A 27346-nucleotide genomic window follows, 5' to 3' on the forward strand; every position below is an offset into this window, starting at 1 on the left:
GGGAGTTTTGTGTGGCTGTCAGCGGAAAAACCTTAGCTGTTTCTTGTCACATGTTATGACTTCTAACGTCATGATTACTTCTCTTTTTGTTTTCCCACGCGCTCTTTGTAGAGATGAAAACAAGTTCCTGTTCTTCGTTTGCTGTTTCGTCTTCATTTCCGGACTTGTGGGCCTAGTCGTCTTTCTGGTTGGCTTCTCCGGGGATTGTGAGTTCATGTCCACTCTAACTGCATTTAACAAACGACATGATAGGACATGCCGTCCATGCGTGGCAGTCTTGGGGGAGATCTGCTGCGCGTTGTTGTCTTTGGCTCCAGTTTCTGCCATGTAAACCGGGAACTGACAGCAAACTCAAGCCAAATTGCTGTCGTAAAATCGAAGCATCCCGCTGAGACCACCCCGGAAAAAATGATTCATTGCAGAGCGCATCAACTGCAAACGTTCATAAATTGCGGAGAAGAGATTTTAGTATCCACGAGAGTAGATATGGTGATTTATACAGCGCAAGGCGAAACTACGAATGAACAGACACTGGGAAAGACATACACGGGCGGTGAGTGAAATTTAATAGCGCCCGATGAACAATAAACTGACGCTTATAAGAGCAGACATGACCGGCTAGTTTGTGCTGCATGGTTAATATACAGGGTGTCCCAGCTAACTTTAGCCAGGGTTTAAAAATATGCCACGACACTCTAATATGACGCGACTAGATGCATGCTGCTGGCTATTGTATGAAGCAAGTCACTATTTTTGTATTGTGCCTAATTGCATAGCTACTCGATATTACTTAACCGACTTTGCAAGGAATAAAGCTAGACGAAAACTTCCAATGAGAAAGTTGTAGAACGGTCCACAAAACGTCCTATTGAACAGTTTCTAACTTTCCATCTAATAAGTATTACCTTTTTTTTCACTCACTGCAGATGCTCACGAAATACAATAAATACCACGTGACATGCCCGCTTGCGCGCCACGATTACAGTACTCTCAAATGTGTTAAGTAAGAATGGACCGATCATTTCGCCCGGTGTGCTGCCGCTTAAAAGGTGACAGGGCTATGAGGCAGGCGCTGCCTGTGCGATTTACGCCAGCGCCAGCGATAAGGGCTGCGTCTGCTTATCGCTATCATGAAACGCCGCAAGGGAAGCGCACCGCTGGCGTAAATCGGACAGCCAGCTGCTGCGTCGCTGCCCTGTCGCCTTTTAAGCGACAGCACACCGAGATAAATGATCTGTTCGTTCGTACGCGGAACGTTTGAGAGCACTGCAATGCGGAGCGCAAGCTGGCATGTCACGTAGTATTCTTTTGTATTTGGCGGGCATGCGCAGTGAACGAAAAAAAGCTAATTCGTAAAAGATGGAAAGTTAGAAACTGTTCAATCAGACGTTTTGCGGAAGGTTCTACAACTTTCTCATTGGAATTTCTCGCCTATCTTCATTGCTAGCGAAGCTCGTTAGTTAATTTATTATAATTATAAAATTAAGCCCAATAAGAAAAATAGTGCGAAATTCTCCATACAATAGCCAACAACGGCATCTGGTCGCGTCGACGTAGAGTGCCGCGGCATAGTTTTAAACCCTGGTTAAAGTTAGCTGTGACACCCTGTAGAGCACGAAGCACAACGACAAACGGACAGAAACAGTGAAAGGCACACATATGTACACGGGCGCTGTTCAGCATTCCAGTCCTTTTGGTGTGCCCTAAGCTCTGTATTCACCATGGAGAACCAGCTAGCCCATGAATTCGCCCTGGTAAAGAGTAGGTTCTAGGACGTGCTGGTGCAGTTTGAATATTAAGTACAAATATGCAGCGCGAAGACACGAAGACCGAAAAAAGGAACACGGCCGTAACGTTAATTTTCACCAAAGTTTTACTGTGGTACGATTGTGTTATTAATACCACTGTGTCCCTCCTGTCGAAGTGATGTTAGCACGGATGTTAACTAAAAGGGATGTTAAGCAGAACGGATGTTAACCAGATGAATAAGGATAGAATGGAGCGCACTTGGCAGGTTCTCTCAGATCACAAATGACAGTTTACCAATATCACGCTAGAAAAAAGTATATAACAACTGTGTATTACCGGTACTAACCTATGGGACAGAAACGTAGAGGCTAGCGAAAAGGATTCAATTTAAGCACAAGCCAGGGAGCTATGAAAAAGAAAATGAAAGCAGAACGTCGAACAGGAAGAGGGCAGAGAGGGTCGAGTAACAAAAGCATGCTAATGACATCCTAGTCGAAATCAAGAGGAAGAAATGGGCTTGGGCAGGACATGTAAGTCGAAGGAAATATAACCGCTCGTCCTTAAGGGTAGCGGTGTGGATATCAAGAGAAGGAAAACGTAGCATGGAGCGGCAGAAAGTTAGGTGAGCGGATGAGATTAAGAAGTTTGCTCGGATACGATGGGTGCAGCTGGACCGGACTGGTTTAACTGGAGAGATATGTGAGAGTCCCCTGCGGGCGCCGTCAGACTGATGAAGGTTAAAAAGGTTGGGTAATCAGTGAGGAATTAATTTTCTCTTTCTCTCAATCAAGATCAATTTAAAAAACCCGGTTTTTCTAATCTACATGCTGAATCCGATTACCCCTACACAGCACCGATATTTCCTTTTTATCCGATCCCACATACTTTCTAATATTTATTTCTCATCTTTAGGCGTACCGAATTACCATTTGTCCACTATTTGGCGGAGTCATTGGTAATTATGATACATTTAAGCACGTAATACATAAAGGTAGCCTAAAAACGGTGAAGTGGAAATTAGGCTTAGGCAAAAACTAGATGTATGCGTTAAGAGACAAGGAGGGCAATGTCGTTATCAATATGGATAAGATAGTTAAAGTAGCCGAAGAGTTCTACATAAATCTATACTGTAGCCAATGTAACCAGAACGTTAATGATAGAGATAGTAGCACACAGCAATCCATCATAACGCCCGTAACGAAAGAGGAAATAAAGAAAGCCTTAGGAACCGTGCAAAGGGGGAAAGCAGCTGGTGAGGATCAGGTAACAGCAGATCTGTTGAAAGACGGAGGGGAGATTCTAGAAAAAATAGCCACTCTGTATACGCAATGCCCTGTGACCTCGACCGTACCAGAAGCTTGGAAGAACGCAAATATAATCTTAATTCGTAAGGAGATGCCAAGGACTTGAAAAATTACAGACCGATCAGATTACTGTCTGTTGCCAAGAAGGTATTTACTAAGGTAATCGCTAATAGAGTCAGGGCAACTTTAGACTTTAATCAACCAAATGATCAGGCAGGCTTTCGTAAAGGATATTCAACAATAGATCATATTTACACTAACAATCAGATGACAGAGAAATGCGCAGAATATAACCAACTCCTATATATAGTCTTCATTGATTATGAAAAAGCATTCGACTCAGTGGAAACCTCAGCAGTCATACAGGCATTGCGTAATCAGGGGGTAGAAAAGTCTTATGTCAAAATACTGGAAGATATACACAGCAACTGCATAGCTACTATAGTCCTCCATAAAGCCAACAACAAAATTCCAATAAGGAAGGGCGTCAGGCAAGGAGACACGATCTCGCCAATGCTGTTCACCGCATGTTTACAGGAGGTATTCCGAGGCCTGAATTGGGAACAGTTGGGATTAAGAGTTAATGGAGAATACTTCAATAATCTGCTATTCACTGATGACATTGCCTTGCTGAGTTACTCAGGAGATTAACTGCAAATCATGAACAATGAGTTACAGCAGTACGGTGGGTCTAAAAATTAACATGCAGAAAACCAAAGTAATGTTCAACAGTCCAGCAAGGAAACAGCAGTTCACAATTGGCAACGAGTTGCTGGAAGTGGTAAAGGAATCCGTCTACTTAGGGCAGGTGGTGAACGCTGGTCCGGATCATGAGAGGGAAATAACTACAAGGATAAGAATGGGGTGGAGCGCATATGACAGGTTCTCTCAGATCATGAATAGCAGGTTACCAATACCCCTCAAGAGAAAAGTGTACAACAGCTGTATATTACCGGTACTCACCTACGGGGCAGAAACGTGGAGGCTAACGAAAAGGGTTCAGCTTAAGTTAAGGACGGCACAGTAAGCCATGGAAAGGAAAATGTTAGGTGTAACGTTAAGTGACCGGAAGCGGGCAGAGTGGGTGAGGGAAGAAACGCGTGTTAATGACATCCTAGTAGAAATCAAGAGGAAGAAATGGGCTTGGGCAGGGCATGTACTACAAAGGCAAGGTAACCGTTGATCCTTAAGAGTAATGCAATGAATTCCAAGAGAAGGCAAGCGTAGCAGGGGGCGACAGAAGGTTAGGTGGGCGGAGGAGATTAGGAAATTTGCAAGCACAGGGCAGGCGCGCAGCTGGCAACGGACAGTGTTAATTGGAGAGACAGGGGAGAGGTCTTTGCCCAGCAGTGGGTGTAGTGAGGCTGATGATGATGATGATGACATAGTGATCCTTCCTCAGAGGCCCTATTTAAGGTTTCTAGACGCCTCAACTTAATATTTGTCCAATCAAGACAAACCTGAAAACCATTTAAATAGTATTTTCAGGAAATACTAACGTTACATGCTTTCGGCATGGCGATCAGTCAGTCTGAAGCATAGTGTGTTAAAAGTAACCGTTCCCGTGTTCCTCCGTTTCCTTCATTTGGTAGCCATGGCTCATCTTACCTCAAAGCTATCAAGCTTTGTAGTCGCTAATATTACCAATTGGTCAATTTCCAAAAAGTTCATCAAGGAGATAATGCCACCATGGATCTAAGTTCTGGATAAATACCAGAAAAACTCTCGTAGTTGCTCTTCTACAGGATGTACACGTCAACGCGATAGTTCTCACTCCAAGCACAATCTATCAAGCGTTTAAAGGGAGACAACAAAGGCTGGTTGGTTTTTTTTTTACCTGAGAGACGCGCATCGCTTTCCTGTACCGTCATTTAATGAAAGTTGCCAGGCCACCCTTCTTTCTTCATGGCCTTACATTACGGCTCAGACAGCGTCCAGAAAGCTTAAAGTAGCAAAGGTGTTGGCAAGGTTTCCTCGTCACCCTTCCAAAATTTCAAATTGCAAAGCATACCAGTGGACGGTCGCTGTACAAATCCGAATCAAGCCTCATCTCTAATCCTCCCACTTCAGCACATACTGTATTAAGTAGAACTGCGTTTTGGCTTGGGCTTGTTGGTCTGTTACATGACTAGGGTAGGCAACCTAAAAGAAACTATGCCATGAGTACAAGTGTCTTCGATTTTCGATAAATGATGTATTGATTTCAGCACTTGTTTTGACTTTCATTGTTTTCACTAGTGTTTATTTGCGGTAACGTGCCTTGCGGCTATCATTTAAAAGCTGCTTGGCGTTCACAAGAAAGTACTGGAAGTTTAGTGCAAGTGCTGTCTGCATTTTCGTTTGTACTCGTCGTTTCCCGCTGCCTCCCTTAATCATCGACTGGAAATCTCTATTGCAGTCGAAGGCGATGACACAACCGCGTTTTTTGCTGGCGGTGGAGGCTCCTCCGGTGGCGGATCCTCCGGTGGCGGATCCTCCGGTGGCGGATCCTCGGGCCCCTCCGGCCCCTCCGGTCCCTCCGGCCCCTCCGGCCGCCCCGGCCCCTCCGCTCCACCTTCATCTCCTCCCGGCCCAGGAGGCCCGATCACAGTGAGTAAAGATGTGCTCGATGGACCCTTCCTTAATAGACCAATAGACCAACACCGTCCTTATAAGCATAGGTTAGGTTTATGTTTTATGGGGGTTTAACGTCCCAAAGCGACTCGGGCTATGAGAGACGCCGTAGTGAAGGGTTCCGGAAATTTCGACCACCTGGGGTTCTTTAAAGTGCACTGACATCGCACAGCACATGGGCCTCTAGAATTTCGCCTCCATCGAAATCCGACTATAAGCATAGGGGGCGCTCATGGACGCCGGAGGCGGACGTCTGCTCCTTCGTCCGCAGCTCTGTGCGGTTCGTTTATTATGTTGTTTGGAAAGTGCCTTTCTGGCTAGCTTTGCATAGACTGTCTAGTTAGAACGACTGTATTTGCGAGCAAATGTAACGTGCGAGGCTGCGTGTCGCACTGTTCAAGAAAATTCTAAAAGCAGACAGTGGGCACTGAAAGCAAGGAAACTATAGGGGAATGTTTCTTTTTAAATTTGTGGTGTTGGTGAATGAGAAATAGCGCATTTATTTAATGACTCAAACATAATTGATCATAAAATGGAAGAAAAAAATAAGCTGTGGTTTAACTAGTGTTCAACCTGGTTTGTGAGCGAGAGCTGTTGTGTACCGGGCAACTAGACGCGGCTTGGCGTCTGTTACGTTGAGTGCGTTCCGGACAACTTTGCTTCTCGCTTAATTGGAAAGTCGGTTATTTACACGCTCATAATTAAATTATTCATGAACGCCAGTAAATAACAAGAGGATACTTTTCTAGGACATCTGCGCATTTACTGGACGCGCGCCAAGTACTGGACCATCACCGTACATTGCTTGTTGAAGTTTCAGGAGTTGCCGCATGATGGCGCTACGACTGCACGCCATGCACGAAGGAAATTCACCGGAAACGTACTTCCCTACTTCAGTACATAACTCGAAGGCACGTTTCTTAGAGTTCTGTGCATTCACTAGACGCGCCTTCAATCACTTCCAAGAGCCGAAGATTCGTGGCGGAGTGCAACAAAGAAAAAAAAGTCGTGTCGGAGTGGGAGCGTCCACGTCTCGCATGCGAGAGGACCGGGTTAGATTCCCACCTAAACTTCAGCTTTATTTTGCTTTTTTATTAATAGAGGCCGCTTCAAGCTCATATCTGAGCCGTAACATGACGTTCAAGGTTTGTACTCGAGAAGTGCAGCTTTCGCCCTAAAACTACATGCCGCCGGTGGGATCTGAAGCCAGGACCTCCGAATTTCGCGTATGATGCTTTACCGATTGAGCTCCAGAAGTGCTATCTATCACCTAGCTGAAAGGCAAACCTTGCGGCATGAACATTTTTCACCTAGAGTACCCTCGCTTCGAAATATTGTCAGGTGTCGCAATAGCTCTAAGTGCTCGTTTTTCTGCCACTGCAAGAACTGCATTAAGATTTTTATTGTTTCATGCGATGGAAAACAGAGACCTCTTTGAAACAGTGTTATGCACATGGTGCAACCTGCACATTACCCATAAAATTAAAGGGCTTTCCTAAGCATGAAATGATTTTGGGTACCATACTCGGGAAATACACAAGAAAATTGTGCCGTCCAAGAGCATCCATTACCAAATTTTCTCTCCAAAAATTAGGAAGGTATAAGCTATTCTCAATTAAAGCCTAGTAAGCAGTTACAATGACTTACGCTACAGACCCCTTAGCCACCCAAGATGAGATGTGTATCGATGTAGTAATCGGTATTTTGTTGACAGTAGTGACCGAACAAGGTCGGGAATAAACGCATGGCGCCACTTTGGTGAAAAAACAACGTAATTAAAGTGGTGACTTTGGTTTAATTGCAAATGAAGATAGCCAGTGATAAACAAATTACCCCAGTTGCATCGCATTTGCTGCCTGAAAGGAGAGGGGGCAGTTCCTACCATTTAGAGTTAGGTGTTGGTCGAGGTAGAAAGGAAAGGTGTTAAGTTTAATAATTAATAATAAGTGGTTTTGGGGGAAAAGAAATGGCGCAGTATCTGTCTCATATATTGGCGGACAACTGAACCGCGCCGTAAGGGAAGCGAAAAAGGAGGGAGTGAAAGAAGAAAGGAAGACAGAGGTGCCGTAGTGGAGGGCTCCGGAATATTTTCGACCACCTGGGGATCTTTAACGTGCACTGACAACGCACAGCACACGGGCGCCTTAGCGTTTTGCCTCCATAAAAACGCAGCCGCCGCGGTCGGGTTCGAACCCGGGAACTCCGGATCAGAAGTTTAGTTTTCGAAAAAATAAAGCCTCCACCGCTTCAAGCCGCGAAGCGTCATGAAAACTGTGAGCGTTGCCTAGTTCGCACCTCGGGGAGCAGGCGAAGAAAGGAAAAAAGAAAAGCATGTTTTGGGGGGAAGGAATTGGCGCAGTATCTGTCTCGCATCTCGGCAGACACCTGAACCGCACCGTAAGGGAAGGGATAAAGGAGGAAATGAAAGAATAAAGAGGGAAAGAGGTGCCGTAGTGGAGGGCTCCAGAATAATTTCGACCACCTGGGGATCTTTATCACGCACTGACATCTCACAGTACATTAGTGCCTTTGCGTTTCGCCTCCATCGAAACGCGGCCACCAGGTCCGGATTCGTGCCCGAGAAGTCTGGGCCAGTGGCCGAACGCGCTAACCCTTGAAGCACCGCGGCGGGTGCGAAGAAAGTGGCACGCTCAACGAAGGCCCTGGTGCCTATATGGTCGGAAGGCTGCCACTTTCTATCAGCCGTCTGAGGCGCGTTGCCCCTTTCCTGCCATTGATTTCATTCTTACAACTATTTTTTGACAATAACAAAGAGAAGACTTTTTTCTTTCCTACCTAACTAAGGATGCAGAAGTTTCTTTGCTTCTTTTTCATGAATAAAAAAACAAATAGCGAAATAAAATTTCTTGATGTGGGTGACATCAAGAGGCCACCTTTGGTAAGCTAAACTCGTCCGTAACAATACAACCTTTCACGGCGAGTCACGCGTGGTCGACTTTTTCCTTTTGAACGACTTCAAAATTTTCACATGACGCTGCCGCCTGACTTTCTTTTCCCTCCATGTTGCCTACGTCTTTAAATTTCTCTTTTTCTTCCTGTTTTTAAGCTTCCATACCTGGAATTTTTTATTTTTTTAGAAAGCTAGAAAACTCTGAACTTTGCTGAAATTTGCACAAATCCAAGGTTTCATTAGTATGACAATGCATTTGGTTCCTTAGAGTGTCATTGAACGTAATGAAATTTTAAACCTATTCGTATTTTTCCAAGAAAGCGTATAACACTCCACACTTGAGAACGAGAGAGGTGCTGACTGTTTAGCGATGTCTTGTTGCTAAGGAAGCCTTGTTAGAAACAGGGATGTTTTCTAGTCGTTCACAGATGAGCATCTACAATGGCGCAAGAGTGTCGGCAATTCTGGTAATTTATGCGATATATCTGGGTCACTGCCTGTAGCTACAAGCCCTAGAAAATTTCTTAACAGCTGTTCACCTCTTCGAACACCTCGCTTCATTAGAGTAGAAAGTCCGTCCATGAAAACAAGAGATGCAAGTGAGAGAGCTGAGTAACAATCATTCTACATTCACGTGCATACATGGCATCAGTGAAACTCTTACGTGCAGATTAGAAGGCACACAAAACATTTTTAACGCGACAGCGTTAAAGGCACCATTGACCAGATTATCCGCTTTTGGCGTTGTCGGCGTCCGCCTTGTGGGCGAAAAATCACGAACATATGGCTCTGGCAGGTGGTCCCCAGAGAACAACTTAGCAGCCAAGGTGGGCCACCTAGGTCACCCCACATTGCGGCGTCATCACAACCTGCCCACCGAATAGTGAGCAAATCGCCCAACACAGCAGGTGGCACTCTGGGCGGCACAGGGAACACTGCTGGGAGCACCCGCTATCGCAGGGCAGTGGCGCATTGCTTAACCGCTGCACCACTGCGCCAGGAGGGGTATGAGGACTTTCAGGGATCTATGAATGTGAAGTAGAGAACGACCTTCTCCATATAAGGCATTAACCCATTACACTATCATGTCATACCCTTAATGAGGAGCGTAATTCTCCCCTCCAATTTTTATTGCCTTTCTGTGCCCTTGTAAACGTTACCTGATATGTGACATTGAGTGCGTTCATAAATTCAATAACACTGTCAGATATCTTGCTGTTCGGAAAACCTGTAAGAGGGTCGGCACCCGTTAGTATTAACCTAACTTTATAAGCTTTCATTTTCATGACTTTAATTCCATACCACTAATTTAAGGGGAAAAATGGTTGACTGAATAATTAAAAAAATGTGGGATTGTAGTTAGAAGCACTGTTTTCAACTGGCTATATCTCCATCCAGCTGCCATGTTACCTCAGTAGGTCTGCCATTGGGCTACTGAACCTAATATTCAGTGATGGAATACCAGAGCAGCTTTATTTCCATAAAGCACCTTGAGTGCCTTCAGGGGGGCGGATTCATTTGCGCCTTACTTCAAATTCAAGCGAAATGCAAAAAAGATGCCTCGAAAATTTAGATTTTTCTGCGCTACGAAGAATCCCAGATGGTATAATTTGATCAAAACCTTGAAGAAAGCGATCCCTGATACGCTCTTTCACGATAGTTCGTGTCTGAAGCCGAACACACTTAATTCATATAAATGTGACTGACGACAAAAACTCTAGCTTGCTTAGCTTGAAGTATAGCGCCTCAGAAGGAGATGCTTACATCTTTCGCTAGGTGCTTCTCCAGCGTCTATTACGATATCTAGCATAAAAGCTGTTGTGGAAACTTTAATGAGTCATTAAAACAGTTTTGAAGCTCATAGAACCCCAGAGGGCTTGTCCCGCTAAAACACTCACTTGTTCGCGCTGGAACTTCGCATAAATATGGTGTCTGATGGTCCGTTTTTTCTTCTACCAGTTTTCAGAGTACTTTCCTGATTCCGTAAGATTTGGCTGGCAGTCCGCATTGTAAACCCCAAAGCTTTATTAAAAAAATGGAGGGGACTTAAGTTTTGCCGTGAGGGAATGACGCGGCAGCGGTTAATGGGTTAACGCCCATATATGCAGAATTGGTAATTCTCGGCTTAACATTCGAATATAGATCCCTGCAAATCCTCATAGCAGTAATGGCAGAGTGGTGCAGCGGCTTAAGCGTTGGGGCACTGCCATGCAAGAGGTGCTGCCACTAGTGAGACTTGTGCGACCCAGGTTACTATTATCCGAGCAAAATCTCGCAGTCAGTCATTATTATATTTCAACTGCCACTCTGGTGAGTTTGCGTCTACAGTCCGGTGGATAAATTGACGACGCCGCAATGTCCCGCTACCGACGGCTGCTCCGGCTGAGAGGCTTCAAACGGTCGCGAACGACGACGCCGGATAATTTTTTCTTACATGAAGGTACTAACGTTCTCACGTTAAAACACGCTTCTGCAGCAGCCGTCTCAGCAGTGCACTCCTTTTTAGAGGGAGGTGGATTAAGCCCGATGACGACTAGTGCAAACTAGTGTTTGCGGCATGTTCCTTTTAGCGAGACATGGCTATGTTAGGAGAGCCGCAGCGCCCGTGTAGTCTCTTTATCCGGCATCGACACTTACAGTGCGGAATTGAAATCAGTTTTCACTGACTGAACAAAGCTGACCACTTCATGCCACTTGTGTGAAATATGAGCGCAGGAAATCCGGGGTTGTTGCCGAGAGAATTGTTAGCTGCTCACTAAGTGGCGCAAGATTAGGTAGACTGTTTCCTTTCCAAATAAAAGCCCCTTTATTTACTCCCAATTGTCTATTAAAAATCCTTCACAGAGTGGTCCTGGCCCAGTGTCTCCGGCTGGTCCAAGTGCCACACATCAACCAGGCCCAGCTGGTCCAAGTGGCACGGCCCCGCCGCCACACCCGCCTGGTCCAGACGGCGCGACTCCGCGGCGCCCCGTCCCGCCAGGCCCCGGCCCGGCGCCCACGACAACAGGCCATACTGCATGTGAGTGTTAAGGAGAAATGCGGCAAACAGACTCAAGAGCCTAGATGCCCCTCAAACAAAAGCAAGCAGTGTGGTTTTTGAGCGACTAGCGCAGTTGATAGTTTAAACTCCCAAACAGGACGCTCTTGCAGTCCAGGTCCGCAGAGGGGTTCGGGACAGGAACGACGCGACCTGATACTGAGTAGCGAGAACAAGAGTATGGGCTTTGACGAAGACTGTTCGAGTTATTTCACATATTTACAGTACTCTGAAGGTTTACGAGATACATACAGAATTTAGAAGACGTGTCATAGCATAAGCATGCGGGGGGTTGTATACCGTCTCATGTGCCTCGCTCCCCAAGGGGGGAATCTTGGCACTTGATGAATGTCCAATCAGGGATCCCTCAAGCCGACTTGAGGCTCCGCCTACCGCCGGGGGGGCACTGCTGCCCCCTCGCAGCGGATCCGATGGTGAGGGCCCGCACTCCAATGGGGACGTAAAGCCTCCTTCCACAAACGGTCACCGCTTCCAAAAAGGTCATTGTCCCAGTATCGGAAAAGGACGGGCTCACACTGGTCATTCGTATGACCATCCTTTGCCAACACATTTCTAGTATTGGGTGGATTACCTGTGATGCTAGGCAGGCTTCCATCCCCAATGATCGTCGGTAAAGATGGTTTGTTCCTTGTGTCACCGCTCTTCTCAGTACGGGCCTTTGTTTTCCCTCCAGCCTTTCGGATCTCCGACTCACTCCCTCCGCAATTGCGAGCGCCGCGTCGAAACGTCTTAGAGGTGGGGTGGGGACAGATCCTTTTTTGGCGACAAAAATGGCAACGGCGTCGCTGCTGCCGCTGCTTGGCGGGAGCCGGCGCCTAACCCTCGCAATGATGTCTGCTTTGTTGGCGGTTCACGGGTCACGTATGCTCTGGTCCGCGTTGCTAGTACTACGGTCACTACAGCTCGTCCGTCGCCAAGACGACGCCACGAAGTGGTTGTGGATAAGCGGTGCACCACAAATGAGCGTCACTATTCCAGTACACCTGTAGACATGTCCGCGAGGAAGCCCCGCACAGCTTGCAATGACCCTCGAAACGGAACATTACCGTCGAGACCGGCGTCAAGCCCATACCCCTAGCAAAGCAGTACATGGCTAACCTCCAAGAAATTCCAGGTGTTAGGGTAATAAACCAAGGCTAGAAGTACTCACTCATATTACACAGCCCTCGCTTTGATACAGCATGTGTCGACAGCTGGCTTGCCAGAACTAAGTAAGCCAATTTTGAGTTTTTTTTTTACATGGAAGCCACTCGCTTTCGAATTTTTCCCTGGAGGAAACTGCTCACGCCAGTCATTAAAGGAAACAAACCGCTTACGCAAATGAAAAGAAACCAGATTGATATGGTCTTCCCCTCGCAGTGAATGACAGCTTACTAAGACATTTATTGAGCCAACTTTGGAAAACAAACAATGGAGTCAAGCTGAAAAAAAAATTCGAGGCTTTCATGCGAGCGACGTTGGCTTCAGTGCTCCATGCTAGTGTTCCGCGCATCAGAAGATACAACTCTCATATCAATCCGAGCTAAAATGCTCTCATATTTCCTCCCAAAGTCATGCCCTTGAACCCAACGATCAGTAAACAATTAAGGTAACCGTATTTGATATAATTAGTAGCAATTTAAACATGCTTACCATGAACGGTTGCACTAGACTGGAAGTTAGCGACTTGTCCTTGCAAAACAAGCCACCACTTGATGCCTTGGACGTAACTGACACGCCGCATTTACATTTGCATAAACTCTTTCCCTACACAATTTCACAAAAGAATGGAAGAAAAAAAAACAGCTACTTCGATTGGCTACGCGGAAGAGTGAAACCTTACTCCGCTCCGTCGTGTTCAGAGGATCAGTCTTTTCGACGCGCCCACTGGGGTCGCGACCTGACTGCTAGTGCTGCGGTCCCGGGCTTGCAAAGGGCAGTGAAGATAATAAGTTATTTTCCCCATCGAGCATCCCCGTACTCCATCGTGACGGTGCGACAGCCTTGGCACTCCAGGAGCGTGAGGAGACAATCACTGGACCATGGCCCATGAGCAAAAGTTGGGGTGGCAATTTGAATTTGGCTCACATTTGGCTTCGTTCCACCTACTCGCCCTGAACGCCTTCGGAAAAGCCGCTCCGCTAGAGCAGGACGTGCCTGTCTTCTCCCGTGCTTTTGACCCGTAAGTCTTTATGCAGTGTTCGTCTTCAACTAGCTACGCGGAAGCATGTTTGGGGTGACGTTAGGCATTGCCGCCTTTGTATGGAGACGGCTCAGCCTCTCTCTTCGCAGACCCGTTCCCATAGAAGAACCTAGCTCCTGTTCTGTATCGGGAAATACGCTTTTCTTATTCCCTTCCTGCGACAAGCCCATAATTTTCAGCCAAAAATATTGAATATTTACTTTTTTATTTATTTGATACTGCCAACTGCCTCTTGGCAGTCCAGGCAGCAGTGAGTGAGTACAAAGTCGGCACTGCAAGTCAAAATAACAAAAACGTGAGTTACAAGGAACCATGAGAAAAATGCTTAGAAGTGTACAGACTATTGCGCCTGTAAAGGCTGCTTATACAAAATTACAATAAGGTGGACACTGACGCCATGAAAAGAAGGAAGAAGAAGCAACACACCAATGCAATGTTCAAGAACAGGAAACTGGTGATCCGAAAACTAACGCGCTTCATTGCAAAGATTGCACGGCAGACACAAAGGATTCGACCGAGGACGTACTACTGACTTCTTGCGGTAGAGCATTCCACTCTGCCACAGTTCTTGGGAAAAACGAGAAGGGGTAAGCGGTAGTTTTAGTCTGTGGCATCACAATCCTGTGGCTGTGCTTTCCTCTGGTTCCTCTTGTTTTATTAGAACTGATGCAGATGTCGGAATCCATTTTTGTGTGTTTATTAACAATATTGCCCGCATCACTCGCCCCACAGCAACGACGACGCTTCCTCCGCCTCCTCCGCTGCTGTGCACGGTAGACCACACGGCCATTCAGAAGAACGTGTACCCGGCCGACGGTCTCTGCGACATCCTCATATACACGCACGTGAGGGTGAACGTGAACAATTCTATCGAATCCATAAACAACGTGAGCTATGGGACCTTCGTCGACGTCTGCAATGGATTGACGAGTACCACTTGCGGGCTGTCGTTCGATACTCCGTAAGTACTCTGAGGTTTGAGAATCACCTCAGGAGATTTCTTACGCTTAGCGTTCATTTGCGTCAACTCAGTCTAACAAATACTTAACTCTAAGGCACTTTACTCTAATGCGGCGGCAAATTAGAAGGCGAAGCAGATGGCTGCTCTTTTCATCGTAAGCTGCTTGAGGCAGACCTTTTTGAATATACAGCTTTAGGGCCCTGTTCTGCAGCTAATCAGGTGGCATCCGTTGTGAGAGCAAAATTCGGATTGGTCGAAAAGGTGGCTACGTCACATGAGATGCGGCGGATTTCAAAAGTAAGTTAAAAATTAGAACACTGGTCATTACAAGGTCGCAACATTCATCAAACGTTATTGGATATATATATATATATATATATATATATATATATATATATATATATATATATATATATATATATATATATATATATACAAACAAATGCGCTGAAAAGAAATTTGCGGCAATTAGTCCACAATCAAACCCTTGACCCTCTGATTGCGAGCCGAATTCGCTGTCCATAGGCCACGTAGAGACATGTCCGCATAGCGTTGTTAAATCGGGGCTTTATCGCATGTCCCGTGGTTGGCTTGCAAAGTTGCTGGCATTGTTGCAATCGCTGAAACGTGCCGCGCTTGCCTAAGTTTTTAATTTTCTTGTCATAGTGTTAAAGTATTCTTGACTGCGTCTGTGATGATGACATTTCCATACGAAATACCTTCACTGTCCCGTATCTCAGCGGTGGTAACTTGCAGGCAGTTTTCGCCGCTGCTCAAAGGGGACCCGACAGTATGCGGGCGGCACACGACTTGGCCCACAGATAATCCTAATTGGCTGTACATATCTGAAAAATTCTCCGATTGGCTGTACATATCTGACAAATTCTCTAGATGGTGGGTGATAGTGGGATTGGCAAGATTAGCTAACAATGGCCTGTGAAATCCCTCCGCATTACTCACTGCTTTGAATGTCTGTCTCTGCCACTGTTCCAGAAGGCCAGTGCCCTCTAAAAAGTTCGCGAGTTACTTTCACACTAATCGGTGTTTAGATCGCCAGCCCTGAGGTTACGCGATACGAGAGACGTCATCCAACAGAGCGCTCATTCTCAGGTTGCCCAAGCGTGTCTCACGCTCGTCACAGAAAAAGCGAGCATGCTAAAAGAAAACAGTTCGCATCATCAACAGCATCGCAACTGTCGCACATTTGGGAGATGATGCAGTGAATCTTGTGATTAGAAAAAGTTTATTTCGCGAAAATTCGCACTAGAGAAGTGAAGCGGGTCAATAAAAAGTACATGAGGACAGAGGATTCATATAAGAGGATTGGAGGGGCGGGCCTATAAAAAATCACTGTCAAAAAACAACCCGATATTTAGCAGAAGACGCATATTGAGCAGGTTGACAAGCGCATATATTACAGTCAGATGTAATAATTGGTTTCATAGGTAGACTTTTTTTCATTGGACTATGGAAGCACACGAGTCGCGTTTCAGTAGAGTTAATGCTGATTAGATTAGTCGCAAACCAGTCCATGGCTCTGGTTACATTATTCTGTAATAAACTAAGTGCATCATAGTAATTAGTTGATGCGTCTTGCCGTAAAGGCACACTCCTCAGGCCTCCAGCCGTGTTCACTGCACTGAAACACACACGGCACTCGTACTCATTGCCTCGCTATATCTACCTCGCCCTAACAGAGTCTCCTCCAGCGCATCGTGTGCATTTGATGTACTCACTCCACTGACCAACGCGTCGTCTATCTTCTTCGCAGATACGCAAATGTAACGTTTGAAAGAGCGGAAGCGCAGAACGCTCTACGGAGGCTCCCGGCATCGATGAAGCACCTGGCCATGATGAACATCTACAGGGGAGGCTTGACACTGTCGCTTTTATCTGCATTTTTTACCACCCCCTTAAGGGTAAGCCACCGTTCCACATCCTGCTTTTCTTCGGGCCTATATTCAGAAGCTGGCCAGCACAGTACGCCGTGCCTGCACCAACCCTGGCGCTGTCTATCGTCGTTGCGTTGCGTTCCTATGGGGCTGCGTGTGGCGATAATGTGCAGCGTGTTGAATCCGTTGGATGCTGGCCGTTTCGCTTCCTGTACGTTATTTACCGGTAATTTAAATAGCTGAAGTTCTTCACAGGCATTTTTAGATTGCCCGTTACCTTAGAGTAGGTAAAGTTGCGTTTGCTTGGTTCACGCAATGGAAGGCCATTTGCTGCACTGGCTATATACTTGAATCTTCCCAAGAAACTGAGTCAACCACCCTCGGTGCGAACGGAAAGAATGATGAAATTACAACGCTGACCAGCTTGCTCTTCGTGTCATCGTGTTTACGGGAAAGCGGCAACGCAGATAGTCGTTGTCAATAAAACTACTTTACATTGTGTTTTGAGCAGTAATTTCCGACTACATACATGGCTTTACATTACAGCACACCACCAAGAATGAAAAATGAAAACCGCACGGAACACGTGCGAACTATAATCTGGAATGGCTTTCAAAGTGCAAAACTTCGAGCGAAGATTATCAGATTAAGATGAATACACTTATTCTGTTACTCTGCGCGCAAAAATACCTGGAAACAGCGACATGGAGGGACAAAAATATAGCGGAGATGAGGGCAGGGGGGGGGGGTGCGGGGGGAGGCATAGTTTATATATTTCTAAGTACTGGACATGTTTCCGTAAGGACTATTCTCTATTAGGCACTTTAAGCATAACGCGCACCGGTACCGCTTACCACGTACCGCGCCCGCTGATTGGTCCCGACGCGGCGGGCATGGCATGCGTGCTGTTGACGGGAACGTGGCGCCATATGGCGCCCTCGTGGCGAACTGTGAACGCGCAGTGGCGTCTCACGGTAGCCGTACCAGTACGCGCAATGCGAAAAGTCTGTTGCTGGCCTCCTACGGTGCTACGAGAGTAGTGTTTAGAACCCTAATTGTTTATCCCATAAAGAGTAGGTAACAGTAAACAAGCTGAACATGAATAAAGGGGAGCCTGACTTCGCTAGCCAACGTTTCGACAACGGGACGTGTTCTTCGTCTTGTCGAGACGTGGTTAGCGCAGCGGACTGAGGCTCACCCTCCACCCCTGTTCACGTAGGTTTGCGTTGTATGAATCCTGTCTTCCTGCCCTTTCTGTCTGGTGCATCCCAATTAAGAGTAGGTACACTCTAAACAGAAAGGAGTAAATTGTACTAAACAGTCCTATAGCACACTTCCTTTTTTTTTATAAAAGGACAGCCTACTCCAATATAGGCGTATTTATGCTTATAGTGTATGTGAAAACGGAACGCACAAAGATTCGAAAATGTGTTGTAGCTTGTATGTCGTAACCCCAAACATTTAGAATTATTTAGGCTTTCCGTTTTCATTAGCATGAAGTGTACGCAAGCGCTCATTGACTCTGAGAAGCCGCATCGAGCATGCAAAATAACTGAAGGCTAATTTTGCGATTGAAACAGTCTACCTTGGTAAAGGGCAAATAAACTTGTACAAAACAAATTCCTGTCGGGAAACTTTGAGCAAAAGGAAGCGATCGTAATGCAAACATTTCTCATCCGTGATATATCATGTTGAAACTGCCCTAAACCCTAAACGGCTCAGTATTGCCACAGTACGAATCCATCCAGTGGCGCCGTACCGCGGCCGAACTGTTTAAGCTGGGACTTGCCGTGCCTTGGGCATTCGAGGGGCTAGATGTTTGTCAACTTCCTCGCTCGAGCTCCATGCTGTCTTGCACGCCCAGCACGTCTAACTAAACCTGCTCTGTGTACTTCAACCGTTTATCGTTGACAATATATTATGTGCAGTGTTATTGCAGCGGAACTAAATTCAATCGGCAGCAGTAAGTTACGCGTTCTTTGCGGCGCTGACTCACTGCATCCGAATGTTCTTTTTGCAAGTTTCATAACCGAACTGATTTATGCTAATAGTTTCTTTATATTCTCGCATATGCGTGCTGCTTTCGCCACGGTGCCTCCTAATAATTTATATTAACAGACTGTCTCATTGCCATTTGCGCCCTTAATAACGAGAATGGCACTGATACATCTTTTGATGATATGGTCACTAGGGCGTACTTGCCACCAGCGCTGCCCACTACGTTGATCACAGGAAACGTTTAAAGGGAAGAAGGTTGGCGCAGCCAGTTGATTATAACAGACTGTCTAATGCATGACGTCAGCTGGAAGCTTAGAAGAGGGTCGTCCATTTCTCCGTCGTAAAACGTCGACTTTCTTCAAGAAATGGTGTAAGGAGGGCTGCTTAATGAAGTTGGAGCATGATTTGGAGCTATATATCTTCTCCGCGCATGAAGCGGATGTATTAAGCACACACACATGCAACGGTGAAACTTGTGCACATGGAGACATGCTTAATTAAGCGAGACGAGGAGTCGCTGAGTCTAGCTGCGTGTTTCTTTGCGTGATTGTTAATAAACGTTGCAAATGCCGCTTAATCCGACTCAAAGTTATGCTTAAGGGCATACTGCGTGTCTTTGTTGAGCGGTTGCTTGCGTTCATTTCTACTGCATCCTACATAAGTGCGCCACTTGTGTGCGGTCGCCGGATGGAATATACGGGTTCTTTCATCTAAGACTTTGCACACTTTTTAAACATAGCCCTTATGAGTAAGAAGAGCGCTTTAGAAGAGCGTGCCACCAATTTGAATAGCTTGTTCCCTCGCCCCATGCGCTCGAGATATGAAGAATTCGTTGTTCTTTTTTGTTTTCAGATACTGAACGGTATAAAAGGATCAGACCAAACAAGAAAACTAATTGCCGGCGTTGGCACCTACACCTACGAATCAGGCGGTTGGGCGGCGTACCAAGCCGGACTAGATTTACTGCTCTCGTGAGTTTTGTGGCACCAAAAATAACGACTTAAAAGAGCATCAACTGCTCTCAAGAAAACGCTAACTGCTCAGAATGAAAAACCTAACCCACTGCGCTATTGCGTCATACCCTTAAGGCGGAGTGTCCTCTCCAATATTATCTTTCCTTGTCGCCACCTGGGACCACCCTTTTTCTATCTACTGCAACCTCCCTGTCCGTCAAAATGATATCTAACTTGCAACTTCTATTCTATTGTGCGACGTACCAGCACTCGATTACTGGTGAACGTGAAATGTAACACGGCATGTTTTTTATTACGTTCACTGGGTCGTGTGTAACCCGCCTGTCGTGTCATTTATTGATATCATGTCTGACAAACAGTACCCAACAAAATGTCCCACAGCTTCATCGTGTGATGCAGTATTCATAGCCTCATGACACGAATAAATTACTTCACTGACCGGTGACCCATGCTGTAGTGAACGTGTTATACTTACAAGGCGCTTAATGCCTTCAGTTAACTAATCCCGACAGTAATGTTAATAACCATCCACCCCACACGGCTACAGTATTAAATGTCGCTTTTGAAACGCTTAAACTCTTTTCAATTATGGATATCCCGCGCGCCCGACCTGTAGATATGTAAACATAATACTTTTATATAGTATCTCTCTCCCCCTTATCCTTTCTGGCTGTCCGCTCACATCTTTCATTTCATCTCTCCACTCCTCCTGCTATCCCTCTATTTCCGCGGCCCCAGCTCGGGTGTTTCCCGCACCTATGGCGAATGCCTTGGCTAGCAAAAGTCCTTTCCTTCCTTTTTATTTTTACTTTGAATAAACGACTACTTTTACAAACGCTTAACCCCAATAACGTTCGATGGGTTACATACTGCGCATTTTAGGCACCGATCTGCGGAACGCAAACAAATGGAGTATACTGCCCTCTGTATTTAAAGTACTGCATTTCTGGAGGAATGATGAGAGGCTCTTAGCGCATGTTAAAAATAGTGGTCTTGAAGGCAGGCACGTTCCTGCACACGATCTATCGCTGCACAAAATTGTATCGTCAGTAGCAGCGGCCAGCACTCTGGCAATTCTGTGCTGCAGATCAAGCAGGCTTGAGGCCACTGTGCGATACGCCTCATTTTTTACTGTTTCCGAAAAAAAACATCGCCGGAGAAAAACACCTCCGGATAAAATATCCTAGGAAAAAATTGCCCCCCGGAAAGAACATCTCCGGAAAAAATGTCCTCATTTTCAAAGTATAAAACAACGTCCTCTAAACGGGTCCTCCGTACCCAACAATTCTGGACAAAAGCAATTTTTAGCGGGAAACTGTTAATGAACGCAATTTTTTCATATATGTAAGATTTCACCATGACAATCAACATAACCGCAGATCGCCCGACGGCGGTCTTTCATTTTTTTCTATTAACGTTTTTGCTATCGTCAAAAGCGTTCCAAATTAATTTCTTACGGCACTATTAACTGCTCTATGCGATCGTTGGAACCATTTCAAAAGAATGACTTTGCTATGTATCATATGAATGGACCATTGCCTCCAATATTTCCATAAGAGTAGATTTCTAAAGTTTTGGCCGAGAATGTTAGACATGAAACGGGTAAGAAAAATTGTTATTTTTTCTGCCGAAGATAAATGGTCTGAAAAAGAAATAGCTTATTTTTATGAAGAACTGATTTAAGTCATTAGTTTTTAAAATCCCACCGATAGTCTTCTGTCGCCAAAGCTTCGGAAAGCGCTCAAGCCCAAGAATTTTCAATGTGTAAGGATAGAGTGACGCGTAGATTGAATATTCGCTGCTGTTTAAGCAAAGAATGACCTAATGTCTGATCGAAAGCAGGGAGTGATTAACGTGGACAAAATTTCTGTGTTCCCCTGTTCCTGTTCGCCGCAGAAATTGAAATCTATCTTAAAGGGACACTGAGGAGAAATTGAAGTTGGCTTGTATTGATAGAATAGCAGCTCCTGATCACAAAAACGCCACTCTTACTGAAAACAAAGCTCTTGTAATGTAGAAAATAGCAAGAACCTAAATACAGGTGTCGCCGCCACAGGCCAATCTCGCAAGTACAAGCGTGATGACTTCCTAGGACAAGAGGCGCCACCTTGGAGGAATTTTCCTTACTTCATGGACGCCACGAATCTCTGAGGCTGGAAAAAGGAAGGTTGCGCACTGCACCGCTAGCCGTCACAAATCGCGGAGTCTGCGTTTACGTCGCGTATCACGTCACTCCGTTCTGAGACGTCATAAGAGCTTCCGTGTCGTCATAAGAGTTCCCTGAGTTTGAATCAGAGCGGCGGGAAAAACTTTTTCATCTTTGAATCCAAATTTCTTTGAAATAAATGCATCTTTCGCGCCCGGACAAGCGGCAACAAAGCCATGAAATGCCGAACTATCAGATTTTGCTAACAAAAAAAAATGATAAAGTTCTCCTCAGTCTCCCTTTAACATGAGCTATTAGACACAGCTCCTGACTTTTGTTCTTGACCTAGATGCATTTTACTGAAGCTTTCACATTAGATTCTCCTAAGCCTTCTTACTCTTAAAAAATTCCCTGTGCGTTCGAACAGTATGGTTGTGCGTAGCAATGAAGACTGCCGTAGTGATCCAATCCCTCAAGCTTTTCGTTTCCCACCGCTGATTTCCCCAGAGAAATGTTTCTTGTGACCATTCGTGTTATCGCTTTGGCTTCGTATATAGCAAATACTAAATATACATACAAGGCATACCGAAAGGTATACATTGATCCTGCCTCCGTATGGCGGCTTTAATGTCACATGAAAATAATCAAGTAACTATATGGAAAAGGTATTTAAACTATGGAAGGCATAAAGATTTCTAATACATTTCTGTTATCTTGTGCAACGCGTATCTTCAAAAATCTATGAATATTTTAGCAGCCTTCCATGGCACTACTGTGAGCCGCTCTTTGGAATTATGAGAATATGGAGTTCTTAAGATATGAAAAATTATATGAAAAATTCATATATTTGTTTAAAGAGACTATAAGTATTCCACATAATTTCAAAACGATTTCTATGCAGTGTAAATGACGTCGTACGAAGTCCGTAAGACTGCATACGTGCTTAAATACAGTCTATACTGACTCCATATGCTCCATACTGACTCCATAAAATTTTTTATAGAGACGCATGCAATCATAAAACTCGTCATATGGAAACTTTCAGTAGGTGGGAAGGTCCCTTTGCGTACCTATGTTCTAGTGCCTAATGACAAAAACGTTAGAGATCACTGCGCTAACCCGCAGTGCAGTAATGCGAAAGCACCGACGCCTCCTCACACTAATCGCCTCGCTTTGCTCCTCTTTGCTTCTCTTTACTTCGATACCTTACTGATCATAATTTACTTACTTTGGTTACGTATCGATCACTTATCACTGGTCATGTGATTGGCCAATTCGAGGTTTCAAACATGGCGGCACGCTTTGGCTCTGTCCACACTTCCTGGTTTTCAAATTTGGCGCTACGATGTAGCTCCGCCTACTTCCGGTGTTTTCAAATTTCGCGCCACTTTTGCTCTGGCCCCCGCCTCCTTTTGGGGCATTTTTGTCCCTAATTAACTACTCGCCCGATTTTAAAAATTCGTTTTGCGACATCAACCTCACGTCATCCTCCATTGATCACACCCATTCGTTTGGCGCTAATCTGTTCTGAGTTACAACTGCTGCGGACACGGTCCCTGTAGACATAGCCCAGTAATGCTTTCGCATTAATAACCTACCGTTCATGCTCAGAGTGCTCGCTCGAACGTATGCGTCAGTGCCGCTTCTACACGCCGCCAAACTCGCAGGTTTTCCTCCTACGTCGACATTGCTGTGTTACACACCGCCGCTGGACCCATACCGAACGAGCGGAGCTGCATCGCCCTTCCGGCCACCGCCTGGCAAAGTGGAAGTAACCTCCCCCCCACTTTCGTGAGTGCCCGTTAATACGTAGCCTCTTTTAGGCGTGGCGTAGTTGACTATTACTCTGTCTCACTTAATTCGCATATGAGGTTCGTTCATGCTGGTGCACTGCTCCCGTCTACATTATGTGAAAAATGCACAAACGTGAGAATTATGTGGCACTCGGGTTAAGAAACTGCTGCGTTTGTTTAAAAATTCTTAAAAGAAAGATGCTTATTGGAATTGACGCGAGGCCTAACGAGGACAGAAAAATAGGATGAGTGATGATTTGAAGTTGGTCGGAGAGGAGAGAAGATATGGGAAAATGTTTGCCAAAACACTAATCTGATTAAATGCCGATTACAGAGACTTACGCAGACTAGATGCCACCCACTGTGTATTGCAGCAACACCATGAAAAGGAGAAGAAAAGTAGTGACAAAAGTTTTGAAGTAAAGGACCTTATTCTCTGGATATTTTCAGTGGCAACCGTTCAGAGTTCGCGGCGTACGGTCGGCATCGGAGCCATTCCTGTTTTAAAACTATAGGGCTCTGAGCTCTCTTGATTGATTCGAATGCTAACGTTAAAGCCATCTGTTTCTACGAGCCATATGTACAACTAACTGGATCCGGTATTTTTATCGTGAAACGCGTTTGTAAATGAGATACCCGTTGACCATTCGTGTTCTATACTTCTGCTGGTATATAATTCAACTTTTGTTCTGAAAAGGGCAAAGAAGACATAAAGCTTTGGACCACAATGCAGCTATTGACAGATTCTTAAACAAAGTAGATCGGATGTCCGATACCTAAATCATGCAGAAAATACCACAAAAACGCCAGCGGTGGATACCCTCCGCTGTACGTTGACGTTCGGATGCTGATCTCAGCGTCACCAGTTCGACCCCGGCCGTGGCGGCCATATTTCAATCTCCTCGAAATACAAAGAGGGCCGTGTTTTCTGCGATGCCAGCCCCCGTAAATCTCCGCGTGTGGTCTAAATTAACCGGGAACCCTCGTAGACTGCGTGTCGCTTCGGGAGATAACACTACCCGATTCACACAAATTCGAAGGCTGTAAAACTGCTGATGCAGCCCCTTCGAATATGCAATTTCTCTTACGCTACCTCTACTCCGCACGGTACAAAATGTACCGATGTCGCCTTGCTTGGGCATAACAGGCCTACGAGCTATGACTTGTGCTTCTGCTTGATTACATGGGTGCTTCGTGTCTTCGCTTCGTTCCGTTCGTCAGGCTTTTCATACTCTGTGCACCACCTCCAATTTTAACCCTCCAAAAAAATTATGTAACGTGTGTGAAGCTTCCGCATAAACTAAAAGCATTGATCAGAGTAAAAGCATCGAAGTAATTGGAATAACCACTGCACATTTTTATTCCTTTCCGTATGTACAAAACTTCGTATTTACAAGGGGAGCTCGGGGATGCCAGAGTCTTCTGGGTCTTCTGGGTATGCAGGCTGGCGTTACGGCCCTTATGGACAGATGTAGAACAAAGTTATCGACCTAGTTTTTTTAATTTCCCACTGCACGTGTGATGTCATTCCTTCGCGAAAAAATAAGAGTACATCCTAGTATCGAACGAGAAAGTATCAAACATATAAACCTCATTTCAAAGTCGATGCGTTTTTAAATCCCCGCGATACGGGCGTACGTGACCCACGCCTCCGCTGAGAGTAAATGACAGGAGAGAGCCCCAGAGAAACGCATGTCAGCAAAACTTTTCGACAATCTTTCTCCTTTCAGAGCACTCATGAAAGAATGCCTTCGGAAGCAGTAGGCGAGTGATTTTTATAAGAGTTTTAGAAACTCGGCAAAACATTTGGAAGGTTATATATTTTTGAAATGCTACTAAAAAATGTCGGTTATGATGCAAGATTTGCTTTACGAATGTATGCTATTGACTAGGTGTGCCATTAGAAAGGAAGAGAAAAAATTGAAATGTAAACAAAAATCAGATAATAAAAATAAACATTGCTTTCGTATTGAAAGTACGTAAGAATCCTTAAGTGGGGCCTTCCGTAATTTTTATTCTACATTAAGCAGTTTCTCGTTATGCTTGACGTCCACAGTGGAGATCGATCAGGGGGCAAGGCACGTGGTTTTTCGTGTGGGCCACCTCTGCTTACATATGATTCGCTTGGACCGCAGGACGGAATGCTCCTCGTGGCTCAAAGGGCGGTTAAGAAAAAGATGCTGACCGCCTTCACCTTTGAAATGGGCGTCCTCACCTACCAGATGCGTGCCGCAGCTGGCAACGTATTGGAGGCCCTCTACAAGCCTTGCATTAGCGTGTTACGCGCTGAAATATCGCAGGTACGGCTGCCTTAACCCTTATATAAATGGTCTATAGGCAGTCTATAGACTTCTTATAGACTCCGTTGCATTCATATAGATATTTATTTTTGTATATTCATAGTTTATAGACTTTCTATAGACAAAAGTCTACTAAAAGTGTGTGGCCATAATTCTATAGATTGTCTATAGACTGTCTATAGGATTTGTATTGCCTATATACTGTTGCTAGGATTTGTCGGTAAAGTCTCTATAGGCTTTATAGACAAAAGTCTATGGACAGTCTATAGGCTGTCTAAAGAAATTTTTGTGAGCGTTGCTCTGCGTGCCCTCTACGTCCTTTACAGGAGGCCAGCTCTCCATCGCAGGGGACGAAGGGTGCGATATTTTAAGTTACAGGCCCCATGTCGCCGAATATCAGAATAATTTTAACCCCTGGGGCTCCTATAACGTAGAGTACTGTCCATAGTTGCAGAGGACCTCCCATAAGGTGACCAACGCGCTCCGCGAAGCGCCCCCTTCAATAACAGGCGAGGATTGGTGACACCTGGAGCATGCGCAGTGAGCGCGGAAGGTGAAGTAAGTCTCGCGTCGTCTGCTACGGGGCTCTCTTGCGGCTTGCGGAGGTCGAAAATTCTAAATGCTAAGGTTGAGCTAAAAACGGAAGCTGCAATAAGAATAATAGAGCATTTGTGTAATACATTGTTACTTAATTTTCGATTCTTCCGAAGCAGTTTCTCCGCGATAGAAAAGTGGTGTGTAGTGGAGATTTTTCAGCCATTTGTGGGAAGCGACATCTTCAAGAAAACTGCACCAGACACAGTGACACAAGGTACCAACACGCACTCACGCACACACACACACACACACACGCACACGCACATGCACCCGCACACACGCACACACACACACACACACACACACACACACACACACACACACACACACACACACACACACACACACACACACACACACACACACACACACACACACACACACACACACACACACACACACACACACACACACACACACACACACACACGCACGCACGCACGCACGCACGCGCGCGCACACACACACACGAACACGCACACTAACACACACAGACACACACACACAAGAACACACACACGAACACGCACACGCACACGATATCGCACACGAGCACGCACACGAACACACACACACGAACTCGCACACGAACACACATACACACACACACACACACGAACACGCACACGAACACACACACACACGAACATACATACATACACACACACACACACACACACGAACACGCACACGAACTCGCACACGAACACACACACACACACACACACGAACACACACACGAACACACACACACGAACACGCACACGAACACGCACACGAACACACACACGCACACGAACACGCGCACACACACACACGAACACGCACACGCACGCGCAAACACACGATTGCACACACCACGCACACG

The 27346-nt window shown here is 45.6% G+C and overlaps 1 protein-coding gene across 1 annotated transcript in view; it reads left to right on the forward strand.

The window, feature by feature from the left end:
• Positions 1-27346, forward strand: part of LOC144134433 (uncharacterized) — a 43437-nt gene that overhangs the window by 9783 nt on the left and 6308 nt on the right. The window contains exons 5-11 of the mRNA XM_077667348.1: positions 5452-5642; positions 11422-11596; positions 14550-14778; positions 16550-16697; positions 19521-19639; positions 23456-23579; positions 25717-25881. Of these exons, the coding sequence (XP_077523474.1) occupies positions 5452-5642; positions 11422-11596; positions 14550-14778; positions 16550-16697; positions 19521-19639; positions 23456-23579; positions 25717-25881 (1151 nt within the window). The remainder of the gene's footprint in view (positions 1-5451; positions 5643-11421; positions 11597-14549; positions 14779-16549; positions 16698-19520; positions 19640-23455; positions 23580-25716; positions 25882-27346) is intronic.

This window comes from Amblyomma americanum, chromosome 5, assembly GCF_052857255.1.
Source record: "Amblyomma americanum isolate KBUSLIRL-KWMA chromosome 5, ASM5285725v1, whole genome shotgun sequence".
Taxonomy (NCBI): Eukaryota; Metazoa; Arthropoda; class Arachnida; order Ixodida; family Ixodidae; genus Amblyomma; species Amblyomma americanum.